Source organism: Rhinolophus sinicus, linkage group LG02 (genome assembly GCF_036562045.2).
Source record: "Rhinolophus sinicus isolate RSC01 linkage group LG02, ASM3656204v1, whole genome shotgun sequence".
NCBI lineage: Eukaryota > Metazoa > Chordata > Mammalia > Chiroptera > Rhinolophidae > Rhinolophus > Rhinolophus sinicus.
Window position 1 is genome coordinate 55,938,472 of NC_133752.1, and position 15,413 is coordinate 55,953,884.

The 15,413-nt window shown below is 36.5% G+C and overlaps 1 protein-coding gene across 1 annotated transcript in view; it reads right to left on the minus strand.

Annotated features, from left to right (window-relative positions):
• Positions 1-5,348: 5,348 nt before the first annotated feature.
• Positions 5,349-15,413, minus strand: part of BTC (betacellulin) — a 41,460-nt gene continuing 31,395 nt past the window's right edge. Inside the window, exons 3-6 of the mRNA XM_019720717.2 lie at positions 14,834-14,951; positions 9,921-10,067; positions 8,317-8,412; positions 5,349-6,971 (exon numbers count right to left, since the gene is read on the minus strand). Coding sequence (XP_019576276.2) covers positions 8,319-8,412; positions 9,921-10,067; positions 14,834-14,951 — 359 coding nt within the window. The 3' untranslated portion in view covers positions 5,349-6,971; positions 8,317-8,318. The remainder of the gene's footprint in view (positions 6,972-8,316; positions 8,413-9,920; positions 10,068-14,833; positions 14,952-15,413) is intronic.

A 15,413-nucleotide genomic window follows, 5' to 3' on the forward strand; every position in this document is an offset into this window, starting at 1 on the left:
AGAGTGTGGGAGTCCCTCTGAAGGCCTAGGATGACCGTGATTGGGTCCAAATCCTTCCCTTCCTGCTCTTAACTTGAATGGTTTGGAAACAATTCCCAAAATATTTTCAGAGATGAAATGAGTACACTATAGATGTGTCTAGTAAAGAGTCATTTTAAAGAGAAGTAGGGGAGTCAGCATCTGGAGCAGGGAGTGAATGACTATCCCCCATCTCCTGGTCACAGGCTGATTGGCCACACCTTCAATGTGGCCTACTGAGGTGACCTGGAGCATCTCCACACAGACAGTGACTCAGCAGGAAAAGAGTTAGTTTGATCTCAGCTTGAACCTTGGAATATCTTCTCATCTACACCCGCCTATCGCATCCCACTCGTTCTGTCAGGCCCAGATAAATGCCACCTCTTCTGAGTGTTCCCTAAATGTAACATTCTCATCTTCTCTACTAAAGAACAAAATTCTTGGGGACACAAATTCAGTCTAGTTCCTTCTTTTATCCTGAGTTCTTGGCACTGTGCTATGTAGATAGCAAATGCTGACTATTCACCGGATGAATGAATGACCTTATTTGGGTCTTTATTATAACCATTGTGCATATGTATTTTCTCTTTGAAAATATTGTCTCTTGTTTTCCTTTCTACCTCCTAGCACTTTGAACACTTTTGTGTGTGTGCTTTTTGTCAGTTTTTGGAAATATTTAATCAGTTGAATTAGAATCTGAAGGTAGTTTACAAAAATGACGACTTCGATTTCAAGCATGTAACTGATGTCACATGAGGTGATGATATTATCATGAAAAAAAGATGCTTCTCTGTAGTGTGATTTTCAGTGTATTGAAAAGGTTTATAGCATTGATATCTCCCCTAGGATTTTTAAGCAATGCCGTTTCTTAGTTATCATGAAAGTAAACATCTGGCTAGTCCATGCCTGAATGGTGATAAATTCTAGATCGGTGGGATTTAAGTAGTGAAGTTCCATTGAATTCAAGAGACTCAAGCAATGTATGGTTAATTTTGGTCATTAGAAAAATATTTTTTTAATTACATCAATTTGTATAAAATTTTACTATTTGTTAAAACTTCAGGAACAGCCAAACTGTTACCTCTTCATGCTTTGTGGTTTGGAAAATTATTTTGGTCACATTAAATATTCTCCAATAAGAGCAGGTTCTGCATACCTTACATTAGTGTACATGCCATGTTGTTAATTCGATATATGTTTCACTCAATGTCCTTTTCTCCTATTTTCAAATATTTTGACTTAAGAAAATACAGCTAAGCCTGTTAAATCTGGCTGAAAGGTTAAATTTTAAAAACAAGCAAACAAAACACTTACTAGCTGGTTGCTACAGAATCCTGTTAATTTTTTTCAATGCAATTTTTCAGCTTTTCTAATATCTCAAAGAGTTGTCAGCCACATAGACTTAGTAATCACGTATTTAGACAATTCGCAGAGTCTGGAACAACACATTCCTTTATGTTTCTTTTTATTTGGAAAGTATTTAATTTCAATGTACTTTTATTTCAAAGTCTGAGATATCAGAAGTAAGAAGCAGATGACAATCATTTACTAGTAATATGATTTGGAAAGGTTTAAGCTTCCTTAGGCTTAGATTTATCATCAAATAAATGGGTATGATAATTCTTACTCCACAAGCACATTGTGAATAACAAATATGAGAGGTTACTCCCAGTCCCTGGCCCAAACTATTTTTAATACAACTACTGATGTTGAATGTATAAGTAGTAAAGTCCAACTCTATCTCCCCAAATAGCTAATTTATCTCAGCATAATTCAAAAATGATTAGGCCTTTAATTGTTTTTAATAGCAATGTAATAATTGTGCCTCAATTTTCTCATTGGGTACTTTGAAGGGGAAGTTGAGAGGGAGAGAAGAATATAGGGAGAAAAAGGAGGCAATTTCACAGGGTTGGAATTCTTCACCTTATCATGGCTCGTTCAGACAAGAGTAGGAAGACATTCTTTCCATAAGGATCATGAAGCCTTAAAAATACAGAGCTCTTTCACTGTATTAGAGCCATGACTTAGGTCCGAACAGAATTCCTTGTTTTCCATAAGACTTAATGGAGCACGACTGTCATCATTATCATCATCATCACTCTTATTATTGATTTTACTACTAATAATTAACATTAATTGAATCTTTATCTAGAGAGTACTTAAAATATCGCAGGTGCTGAGCTAAGCATTTTGTTGGTGATATTTCATCTAATCCACTCAGCCTACCCTACTTATCATTTATTTTCACTTTGTTTATGAGAACAGAAGTGTTCAGAAACTTGCCGAGGGCCTCCCAGTAAGTGACAGACTTGGGATTGAAGCCCAGACTTATTTGAATAAAGATTCTGTGCTTTATAGCCTTTGCATTACAATAGTTTAGAAGCAAATTCCGGCCCCCGCTCCCATCCCTATGTCATTTCTAGAATGATGAGGAACACTGGTGTGGTTAAGAGTTGAGACACTTTGACGTGCAATTGGGGTTGAGAAGCAGAGTGGTGTCGGTATAGCACCCAAGACTAGATTCACTTTAGGAATAAAACCAATCAACCAACAAAACACAGTATGTAAGTGATTTTTTTTTTCTTTAGAATTGCTAGTTCTAGTTCATTGAGTAAACAAATGTTCCTAAGGTGTTAAATATATATATATATATATATATATATATATATATATATATATATATGTATGTGTGTATATATATATATATATATATATATGCTAGAAACGGGTTTATTAAAGTTAGTATTTCAAAATAGTTTTACAGAACAAGTCAGATAAAGGTTCTCTCTCCTTACTAAAAACTAGCATATGACAAATTGTCGTCTAGCTTGGATCACAAAGTTTCAAAATATTTTATTATTCTGCACACATCTTATAACTACAGATGCCATAAAAAGCAACATTAAGGAGTTCTGTGTTTGTGCAGAATTTTGTTTGTCTTGACCTCTTTCAAATGAACTGCAGATGAAAACTGAAAACAACTCTTGAAGTCCTCTGTTGTACATTTTTTTTGTAACTTAAACTTAAGTAAGAATAATAAAACGTGGAAGAAATAGCCTTTAAAAACACATTTAGTAAGCATTTCTTTTGTAATACAAGTACTATAATTATAGCTTGAACGTACTTAGATATCCACATTTTGAAATTTTTAATAGCAGAAATGTTCCTAATAATTCGTCTCTTGAAAATAATTGCTGAAGTAGGTTTTGGATATGTAGTTTGTTTAGTTTCCTAATATAGAATTTCAAACACTAATGGCTGACAGGTCCTGGGGAAGAATGAGTTTACAGAAGTGCCAACCAGATGTTATTATAAGTTACACATTCCCAGGAACAGTAACATTAGCCAACACGCAAGAATAGACTATTGCACGTTATGTTCCAGCATTAAGGCTCAGCTGCCAAAGATGATCACATGGGAACAGGTTCCTTTGCAGAAAAATGCTTTGAAGCATAGAGGATTCTTTGAAGAACAGATGCCCAAATGTAACACCCATAGGCATCAGCCATAGCAAAAAAAAAGCATAAACTAAGATTTTTATACCAAAGAAACACAGTTATACATGTTTGCTCTTGATAGTTATTATTAAAATATGTAAATTATTTGGGGTCAAAGGAAACCTGCTGGTCTTACCTTATACTGAGTTCTTCTGTCAGTACCCACCTTGAGTTAGGATCGGTTAAAAATATGATGACAAAGCCATGTGGGTAACATTACTTCTTGGATAAGCCCTATTATAAATTCTATGACATGAAAGATGATATCCAGTAAAATATAAGCTCCACAAGGTGACAGATTTGTTTTTAAAATTTTGTTCATTGATGAAGTCCTAGCACCTAAGGTACTTGGGACTTAGTAGGTACTCAGTAAATATTTTTGAATGAATTCATAACTAAGTATGAGCAGAATGTACTAAAATGTAGGTCTCCTTAAGGCAATAGCTTGGTTTTAAAGCCATGGGCACTGAAATATGGCCTGAACTTCCCTCCCAGAATTTTGCACAAACCAGGACCTAACCCAAATAGCAATTTATCGGACTCAGAACATTTTACTCCACTCTCTATGTAACTCGCCTACATCATGAGCCATTATATGAAGTGGAAAATGTGAAAGCCACAAATAATCCACTTCAGGAAAGAAATAAAAAGCTCTCCTCCATCTCTGCCCGTCACTTAATACTGTAACATCATTGGAACCAGGAACATCTCACATGCCCATATACTTTATCCTGTCGTACCCAGGGCATTCTAGAATAAGGTATGAAGCCCTGATCCCTTCTCTTTTTTATTCCCTTGAATAGTCTATTCTTGCGTGTTGGCTAATGTTACTGTTCCTGGAAATGTGTAACAACATCTGCTGGTCCCTCCACTGCTAGAATTTAAGAGAAATTCTGTAGATTTTGACAAGGATCCAAGAAACATCTGCCCTTATCCAAGATTTGGGGCAGAGACCTTGATTTCTCAGAGCCAGTCCAGTTCAGATGTAATTTCCTTCAGGAGTCTTCCCTGATTTCTCCGAAGCTGGCCTGGTCATTCTCCTCTCTGATCCCATAATAACTTCAGCCTTACTCAGAGCTCCAAATTGTATTTAAATGATCTGTAAGTTGCTGTTTCTCCTGTTAAAATGTAAGCTTCCTAAGGGACCATATCGTCATTCTCCTTAGCATTTGTCATAGTGGGTAGCACGGTGCCTAGAATACAGAAGGTGTCCAGTCAGTGCTCGCTGAGCTCCCTGTTCCCTCTCCAGGCTTTCCTGCGGTCATCATCTTGAGGGACTACATGTGACAATGGAATTGCTAGAAATGTCGCTCTCATACAATTGAAGCACTAAGTAAAAACCATAGTTTGATATTCTGTTTCATAGAGAATGTTATTTCTGCTTTAAGAAACTATCGTCCACAATCTCATCATGAGCTGGTACGTGTGTATACATACATATATATATATATATATATATATATATATATATATATATATACATATACACAAAGGAAATGCATACATATATATGTATACATTATTAAAAATAAATTAATTTTATTATGATAATATTGAGTTTACATAAACAAGATCATTTAGTATATGCAAAACAATTACAAAATACATATTGAAACGATATGAAAATCTTTGAAGTTTTTTCTTGACATCAGACCTACCAAATTTCAAGACACCATTGACATTCTAGGATCAAAACAAAATTCCCCAGCCTGGATTGTCTTGAGAGATTCCATTGGTCAACTAACATCAGTTCAGGAAAGAAAAAACTTATACCTTGTTTGTTTGTTTTTTTGTATTTAAATGCTCAAATAAGCGTTTGTATGAAGGGCTCTGAATATCATAGAAGACTGAGAAAGAGAACAGGCCTGAAATGAGTCTAGGAGACTTTGAGAAATAAACCATATACAACACAAATCAGTTGTATATAATCCTGTTTCAAAGACAGGTATTAAGTCAAGAGAAAAAACAGGTTTAGAAAGCCATCAGTTGTGTGACCTAGCTCTCATTGATATTGGAGCTTTATCTGTGTTATGCGGAAGCACAGTCTCAGTTTCCCTCCAAACATGATGTGTGATGGGTGATGTACAACTTCACCTTTTGTCTGAATTCTCCACTTCATTGTGTGTATGGAGTCTATACTGTAAAGCAAAATTTATAGATTCTGGAAAGAAGCTGCTTGGTTGACATGCAGAATAACCAAAGTGTAGCAATTTGGGGACACACTCCATCTGTTTTTGTAAAAGATCCAATCAGACAATGTAGAAAAGTTTCATATTTTACGGAAGATCAGCTAAATGTAGATTTTGGTTTTTCAGTTTTTAAAGAGTCCTTATTAATGATACTATGGAGTTTAAAGAGCATTTGGCAAGATGGTCCCAAGTAATAGATATATGGCCATAATTTCATTGCAACAGTATTCACCTGAGAGCAATCACAGGTACTGCTTATTAGAAGAAAAACGATGAAGATATTGTCACAACCAGTCTCTGCCTGGGCTCTGCTGTGCTGTCACTGACCATGACTCTGGGATCAACAACCTCTTTCAGTGCTATTATTGATCTTTTAGTGAGCATAAACTTACCTGGGGCTTCGAAACTGTCAGGCACTTACTTTCTATATCTCTATTCATTACTCTAGCTAGGGGGCAAATCTGTTTGATTTTCTCATGTAAGAATTTGTTCATATCACTGAGCATTTATAAAGGAGCAAAGAAATGTAATAAGAGTCAATTATATTGACTTTATATATACAGAAAACATGGTGGTAACCGTAACATACTTAGAACCCTGCAGAGTTTCTGCAGGAAACTGGCCCCAGCATCTCAGAGTCATGGCAAAACACAGTTCGGTAGAAAGTCTTGGATTATACTATTGAGTTAGATTATACCAACTCTGATCAACAAAAATGATGGTTAATTGTGTAAACTTTGAATTTGGGTAAATCTTGGTTCCAATTTTAACTTCATCAATTCTTAACTCTGTAAATCTGGGTTAGATTATTTAACTTCTTTGGGCTTATTTCTGTATGTGGGAAATGAGAATCATAATTGATATCTCAAAGGCTCTTGAAAGGATTAAAGGAAATAATATATTTTAAACTCTTAGCACGTGGTTAGTGTTGGATAAAAAGTAGTTTTATTATTCATTCAATTTCTAAGTTCTAAACACCTTCCTACATTTCTTTTTTATTTGACTAGTAATCCTGGTGGCAAAACTTAAGTGAAAGTTTATTAAAATTTCCCTTCTTAACTGGGTGTTTCCCAATTACTAATCAATAATAAAATTTATTATTATTAATTATTATAAAAACAATAGTAAATAACACAAACTATTACAAACAAAAGGTAAATACATTATTTAAAATCCATTGTGCTGTTTTCCTGAGACATAGTCTGTCCTTTTTCAAATGAGCAAGGCATTTTGTAGCTTGTCACCATCCTGGTGGTATCTTCATAGACTGGAGGAAAAGGGGGAAAAAAGAGCAAGCCATTTAAAAGAAATGTACTATACAATTACAAACAAAATCTAGAGCCAGCATTTTTATTTTTAGTTGCTACACCCCATTAATCTGCTGGGAGTTTCTGGGAAAGGCGATTCTTTGTGCTGCTGGGAGAGTTATGGAAAGTCACCCCCTCCCTCTTGCCGGATGTCTACAAGGGAGCATGTGGCCCTGACTGCTACGGGCCTCTGCTATGACCTAAGCGGAACTAGCCAAGGACAAAGCCACCTCTTCAGACAGTGAGAAGAAAGAGAGGAATCATATTTCCCTCCGTGGGAGTTTCTGGTTCAACCAAGTGTGCAAAGTACATTCCCTGTGGACTACCAGTCCATGTAAACCAAAACACTTCCTTCACTTTATACAGTTTGGTTGTGTGTGATGCTATTACAGTCAAAATGACCCTAGTTGATGATGCTGGCTATGCTGTTTGCCCCCTTGGAGCCTCTTCTCTGCCCTGCTGTGTCCTCTAGGAGGTTGACTACAGATTACATCTCAAGGGCTCCCATGCCCTCTGAGTTACCTGCTGAAGATCTAAAGGCAAAAGGAATAAAAATGGAGGGTATTTTTCTCCATTTCCTGCCTTCCTACTTGTTTAGTCCGCAGTGGCTATTTTTATCCACAGCTATGGCTTCTACCTGGTGGGCCCTCTGGCAGCCCCTCTCTCGATGGCAAAGGAACACTCCCCCAGCCCTGTCATGCAGGAGAAGGAGACAGCCTCCTGCCATTGTTAGACTCTGGGAGCTACCACCTTCCTCTGGGTTCCCTTAACCATGACCCACATCCAGGTCCCTTCATCAAAATCTCTTTATTGGATCATCCCAGAGGATTTGTGATTCCTGCTCGGATCCAAACTGATACAACAGTTAAAGAGCTTAGAACAGCATTTGGCATATGAAAAATGCTCCATAAACGAAGTTATTACTACAACATTATGATTTATTTCCTTTTAATGTGAGATGTCTAAACTAAAATACCTCTTCTTTGTGTCCAAAAATGAGGAAGAAAAAAATCATAAAATAACTACCACACCCGTGCAAAATTAGAAAGCCAATTGATGTGGGTACATTAGAAAAGTATCTAGAAGTCCATTCTCCCACATGCCTGTCTCTAGGATAACATGCAAGAAAGATGTGAGAAAGTTTTTTATTTGGTTTCAAAGTCTATTTAAAAAGTCAATTTATTTTTAGATGTTTTTAAACATAATCAAACTCCAGTCAATGATTTACTAGATGCAGTGAAGCCCTGTTTCACCAGGTAAAAGTCACCTGAATAGTTTCCCATCTACCAAATTTATCACACTCACCATTAAGCAATGCTAGTCTCTTGAGTATCTTCATTTACAGGAGTTATATCTTTACCCAGATTTGCCATTTCTTCTTTCTTTTTCCTTCGAAGAGGACTTGGAAAATAATGTTAGAAATTAGCATGAGCCTGGTAGTTCGTGCAAACACAAAATTAATCATCAAGAGAGTCTATGATCTTATTTCTAAACTGCTAGAAATGCATAGGTTGCTTCTTTCCTTAAATATTGGAGGTTCTCTCTTAAACCATCTCTTTATCTAGACTCCAATGATAGCTACAACAGGCAATAGTCTGGATGGAGTGCAGTTATATCTAAATAGAAAGAATATGGTACCTGATTGTTGATGGAGCTTGGTTAGCACAAGAACACTTTTCAAGCCAAGTTATTCTAGAGCTAGACTGAGAAGCATTATTTAGTGCATAAATAAGATATAATACAATATGAGAACAGACATAAGAAAACAAAGAGAGCCTCTGGTTGTGTTAATTAAACAGTCAAATACATTAAGAAATGTGTTAGATATCTGGACTGCAGTCCAGTTTCTCAGAGTATGATTCAAAATTAATGTAATAAAATAGGCCATTTCCCAGCTTGGCCCAAGTGATGCTCTGGCCCAAACCTGGCATTATAAAAACTCCCTTCAGCCACAGAGGAGGTGAAAAAAAGAAAAAATTTATATATATCTTTTGATTTTACAGTTAAAAGGAATCAGATTATCTGGTTTAATCCTCACATTTTACAGAAAATAAAATGAAACGTAAAGATATTAAAAAAACTTGTGCAAAGTCTCAGAGGTATTCAATGGCAGAGCTGGGACAAAAATCAGACGCCCAGAAGCTCCTCTAGTGTTTTTCTCCCTTGAAGGTTGTGGAGAAAGGAATCATGAGACGCCCTCTTCTGGTCTGTACCACAGCCCAGAATCAATTGGAACAGTTTAGGAGGCTGCACTAGCTTCTCAAAACGGGAAGATAGCACTTGAAGAAAATGCCTTTTTAGCATGCTACCTGGGGTCCTGGTCTTATAAACAATTTCATGGGTTTCCCAAAGAAACTAACTTCAGAATTGTACCAAGCCATCTGTCTCAGAGAAAAAGCAAGGTGTTTCTTGATTCCCAAAGTTATGGTATATAATGAAATGTAAAAAACAAGAAAAAGAGTATAAATATCTTTTGTATATGAAATTTATTTTAACATGGCCAAGGAAAAACATGTGTTGTTTGTCTGCTTCTATCTTTCAAAGTTACTGTGTCATGGTATAGCTTAAGGAAATAAAAGTCTCATTTAGCCTACAAACAAAATGACATAAAATATGACTGACTTTAGGACTAAATAATTGGTTTTTTATAAATTAGGAGATTTATACAAACTTTATTTTAAATTATAATAATTGTGCTCATTAAAACAACAAATATCATGTATCATGGGTTTTATTATAATAAATACTTCAATATAAATGATGGCAAACCTGGAAGAGTGATTTATTTAAATCAAAGCAAAAAGGAAAGAGAAAAGGTAGGGAGGAGGGAAGGAACAGAAAGAGAAAGAAAAGAGTCAGCAAGACATAATTTCTCAGACTTACTTAAAATTAAATTTAAAAATACTTACTGACAACAAATGCAGACACCAATAACCAAAATGATCAAAGTCACCATAACTGCTGTCAAACAAATCACCAAAATTTGTCCTGTATCTTCTCTTAGGTAAAAAAAGTCAACTCTCTCACATCTTGCTCCAGCGTAGCCGTCATCGCAGCTAGAAAAATAAAATTAAATTAAATTTAAAAAAAAAAAGGCAAGAAGACTTTTAAGAATATCTAATATCTCCTTTTTGAAGAAATTAACATTGTTTTCATTACTTGGAATTAATAAAGGACACAATTCCCCTAAAAAATTTAAAAAGCTGTACCCCACTGTGTTCATGAGTAATTTCTCTTCCTTTGCTTTGCTGAAAACCTGTCATCACTTGAACATTATTAACAATATATCTAATTTAAATAAACAGGGATTTTGACAATATACTAAAATTTAGTTTGAAATTTTAGATTCTGAGTTTGAAAGAGAGGATATGATAAAATTCCCAAGCACTTATACATCCAGAACAAGCAATTCAAAATCCCCAGGATTTCCCATTCATCGAGGGCCTTATGAACAGTTTCAGTGTGCCCAAGTTCTCCTATTGTATTTTAAAATTATACTGTTTTATATGATCAAACATAGTGATGTGTGTGAAAGTTTGTAAATAGGTGCCTACACATGGAAAGATCCATAATCGTTATTCATCAGGATTCATTTCTGTCTCTCTCCCTCTCTCCATGCCCCCCTCCCTCCCTTCCCACCTTTCTCCCTCCTTCCCTCTTTCTTTCTCCCTATAACTTCCACTCATCATTTATTCTGCTTGCAGGAGTCACACATTAGGTAACACCCTCTTCTATTGCTATTCTAGTCACCACCTCCCCAACTACATCCCCCCAAACCAACAGGTCTTATCCTCTCTGGTTCAGATTTCTGGTTCCTCTTTCTCATCCTCTAAGGCCACATTTTCAGATCTGGACACCATTCCCTCTATTCTCTTCTAAATGGCCTCCCTTTCTCCATGGTCTTCATGGAGAGGTGCAGTGACCAGAAACCAAAAGTTCCTCCAATGGGGAACTCTTCCCTCATTCCCTCCACTCTCTAGCAATACAGTCTTAGGATTCACCTCAGCTCAGGGGGTGCCCCAAGTCTCAGGTTACAGTTAAAGGTCCATTTGACCAGCCAAGACTGAACAACACTCAAGGAGCTCAAGGCTCAATGATTTGGAGACTCTCTATAGTATTCTCTGAATTGTGTCAATTCTTAAAAGGTACATAAGAAGTTTGGGAACATTTGAAACCAAATGTGTATGTTGCAATATCACCTACAGATATTTCCTTTTTTTTTCTCTCCTCAGATTCATTCAAAACACCAAGAGATATTGGTCATACACATAATTATTTAAATCTCAAAAAGAGGAAATTCTGCTTCTGAAAATATTTGTGTGCAATCTCTTCTTGTTTTGTTTTGTTTGATTTGTTTTTTAAAGAAATAATTAATTGCCAGGTTTCTTATAGTTTATGTCTTACAAGAGCCTAGGCAGTTAATTCCCACAAAGCCTATATTTCTCAAGAAAGGAAATCCCTTAATGCCGATATTGTAGCTGATACAATGCTTCAGAAACAAAAGAAACAAGCTCAGTCACAACCATAAGTTGAAAGGTAAAGGTCAATGCAAGTGGAGGAGAAAAGAAACCTGTTGCCATCTACTGCAAAAGGACCCCAGGATGTATTTGAAGAATGACTTCCTGAAAAAGAGCTAGGCATTTTCATTTCAAGGTTAAATAACAGGAAGAATGCTTAAGAATATCTTGAAATACCAAAATCTCCTGCACATAGGATGGAACTAGGGAAAAAATTACTTTTAATTGCATACTTAGGATGACGATTTTTTTTTAAGAGTCTTTTTTTTTAGGTCATAAATAAAACCTTACAAATACGGTCTCATCCAATTAGCTTAAATGTTTCTCTAACAAATTTAGTATGGCATTTTAAAACAATAACTTTGCTCATAAAATACATAGCAATTACTTCTGCTCTTTTAGAATGCTTTTCTAATTATAAGCTCCGGATTCAGTGGTTTAACCACGCTTTAGTTGAATTTTACTAAGTAGTACTTCTTGCAAGATAATATCCAATGAGCCAGGCTAGAAGGTGAAAAACCTTAACGCAGCTGGTTATAGTGGCTCTCACGTTACTTCACTTCTCATCACATCAATAACCCACCAACTGACGGCCATTTCAATGAGAGAGAATGAGGCAAAGTGTGCAAGATCAGAGCAGATGTTTATTAAATGCTGAATAACTGAATAAATGATTTTTATTTAACAAACACTTTATAAAATAAAATTTAAAATAATTTTTAAAGATGCCCAGGAATGTTGAGGACTCTGCAAAATCGGACTTGGGATCACTTTTCTGAAACAATCACCAGATAGGGTTCTAAGAAATTTATGTGTTAATTAATTCTTAGAATGACCATTTAGGTAGGTGCTATTAGTAACCAATTTTAAAGATGGCGAAACTGAAGTATAGAGAAATTAAGTGAGTGGGGCTAGGATTCAAATGAAAGAAGTTTGGTTCCCAACTTCATACCCCAACCACACATAACCCCACTTAAATGAACTGGGCTAGAGGTGGCCAGTTAGCTCCATTGGTTAGAGCGTGGTGCTGGTAACACCAAGGTTACTGATTCAATCCCCTGTGGGCCTGGGACCCTGTGAGCTGTGCCTTCCTTAAAAAAGAAAAAAGAAAAAATAGATTAAATGAACTGTGCTGCATAAATAAATAAAAATTATTCATCTGGAAACAAATCATCTCCATTTCAAGAACATACTGAGAAGATTAATGCAGGATTAGAGTCATTTGAAACTACTCTATTTTTTAATGTAGTAACAGGAACCCACAAATTCCTGTGATGCTAAGAAGAAGGAGATATGTCTGGTTCCGAGGACAGCATGGGACACGGGCAGGACAGTTTTGACTGAATCCGGGCTACACCAAGGCACCTAAAGTTCAAGCCTAGGTTCAGTATCTCCTACTCACCTCATGTACATTTTATGGAAAATCTACTCTACGCTGGGTATCATGATAAGTAGTTTTGCTTAATGTATTTATTTCGTAACATTTTTAACACTTGAGAGGAAACCATTATGCTCCAGAAAGGTAACTGACACATTGTTAACACTGCTTATAATTGGTGGAAACAACATCTTAACTTATGTCTATCTGATTCCAAAATCTGTGTCCTGACCCTTGTGTTTTTCCCGTTGATTCTGTATCATTCCAGCCCTAAGAAGGTGTTCCTGGTTCAGACTGAAGCCTTGCTTTTGAAACTTAGCATAGCATTAGATAGACCGTGACAGAGGGACTTAGTCACTTATTCACCAGTTATTTCTTGAGCACCCAGTAAATTCCAGGCACTGGACTTGGCACTGGAACACAAAAATGAAGAAATTGTGAGCCCTGCCCTCTCCACCTGCACAGTCACAGAAGGGACATTCAAAGAAACAGACGTTTATTCTGCAGGGGAAATGTGTTGTCATAGAAGTGGGACGAGGTCACAGAGAAAGGACACCTAACTCACACTGGTATGTGTGTGAGAAGAGGGAAGTTAATGCAGGGGTCCAGGGAGAGGGGATGTTTGAGTCTCATCATGAAACACCAGTAAGAATAAGCTTTGCAGACTATGAGAAGAGCTTGTGTGATAAACCATGCAAAGGAACGTAGGCTTTTAGAGGAACATTTGGGACTGTAGTAAGAGATATGGTTAGAAAGTGAAGCCAGGATCCGAGGAGCTATGGAGGCCAAGGAAGTAAGTTTTCACCTCACACTGAAGGGGACAGGCTGCAGATTGATCTCAGGCAGGTAGATTACACTGTGGTTTCATTTTAGAAGGCAGCAGTATTAAAGAACAATAGATCTACAGACATAGGGACCAGTTAGAAAAATGCACTAGGTTAAAGGGCATTCGTATTTTAAAAACTCAATATATTCTCCCAAGCCAGTGAGCCACTAAATGAATTTTTTTTAAAAATTAGTTCTTTCTCAACACACACAGAGGCACATTTTCCTTGCATTAACAATTCTTAGTCCCCTCTAAGTTTTATCCATGTATATTTATTTTTTTTAATTAAATGTAAATATAATTAAATTTTAAAGAAGTCCATGACTTTTAAACTTTCCACTAAATTAAGGTTTTGAGCCACTGTTCTGAGATACTTATTTTAAAAATGTGTAAATGAGTACTGGGGTTACTACACAGAATGTAATAATTCTCTGAACTGTAGGTCAAAATTATACTTTGAAAATCGCTTTGCTCCTCTATGAGGTAAGGTCTCAGAGCACTTTGGAGGGACATCTCTATAAAAGAAAATGAATATTTAAAATATGCAAAAAGGTTGTTTGTGCCTGAGTAAAATGGAACTTGGACTCTTAATCTACTATGAGTTAAAAAGAGAAATTTTCTCCCAATTCCCTGCTCTAATAAACAAAGTCACAAATCTCTATTTATAAATAGGACTGGTTTCTTTGCGTTTAATTGATGCCTGCAAAAGGAACTTTTAATTTGGCAGAAAATCCTTCATATTTAAATTAATTACAAACCACACAACAAATGCCAAAAGAATTCCTTTCCATTTGAACCACATGGGAGATGAATTGAGCTTCTAAAAGTATCTTTAACGCTGGGCAGAAACAGTTTTGCTTGCATAAGGCAGCAGAGGACACAGCTGGGCTTGCAACCAAATCTGGACTCTGGGATGTGCGTCAGTTCTGCGAAAGAGCAGCCGAAGCAGCCCCTAAAAAGTGCTGGGGCAGGACCAGGGGAACTATGCCCTGACAGATGGCTTCAGATGGCTTCATTAGCTCAGACTTTCCAGTCCTGCTGAGTCTCAGGCCAGCACCATTCTGCACCCCTTTGCTTGCTGGCTCAGGGCACTCCACTTACAGGCAGGAGGGCGTCTGCAGGGCCACCACGAAGCGACATCTCCCATTGATGCAGTAATGCTCATATTTCTTGGGGCACAGAGAGAAGTAGTCATTCCACTTTGATTGTGTGGTGGTAGCTGAAAAACAAGAAAAAGTTCAGTAAATCAAATCACTTTAAATACACATTTGTAAGTAGAATCATATTCCTATCTTTGCCGCGAATATGTCTGTAGAATATACTCCAAGCTCTGATTTCTTCTTATCTCTACACTGGGTTGGGATAAAAGTCATACTTTCATGACCCCAAAAGAGCTCTGGAGATTGGGTAATGAGGATTCTGGTGGGAACATTTCACATTTTGATTACGATTTGTGTCCAACCAGAAACACTGTTGTTGTTTAAAGAGTAAAGATAATTGTTATAAGAAAGAGGCTGTTTTTTCCATGAAGATTATCAGAGGCATGGGAGTGAAGCCATTGAAGAGAGAAGCATGTTGTTCTTTTTTCGTTTAAACTTCTTTTTTTTTAACTTAAACACTTACATAGCACTTACTGAGTCCCAGATGCTGGTCTGCATACTTTATATATTATTAACTCATT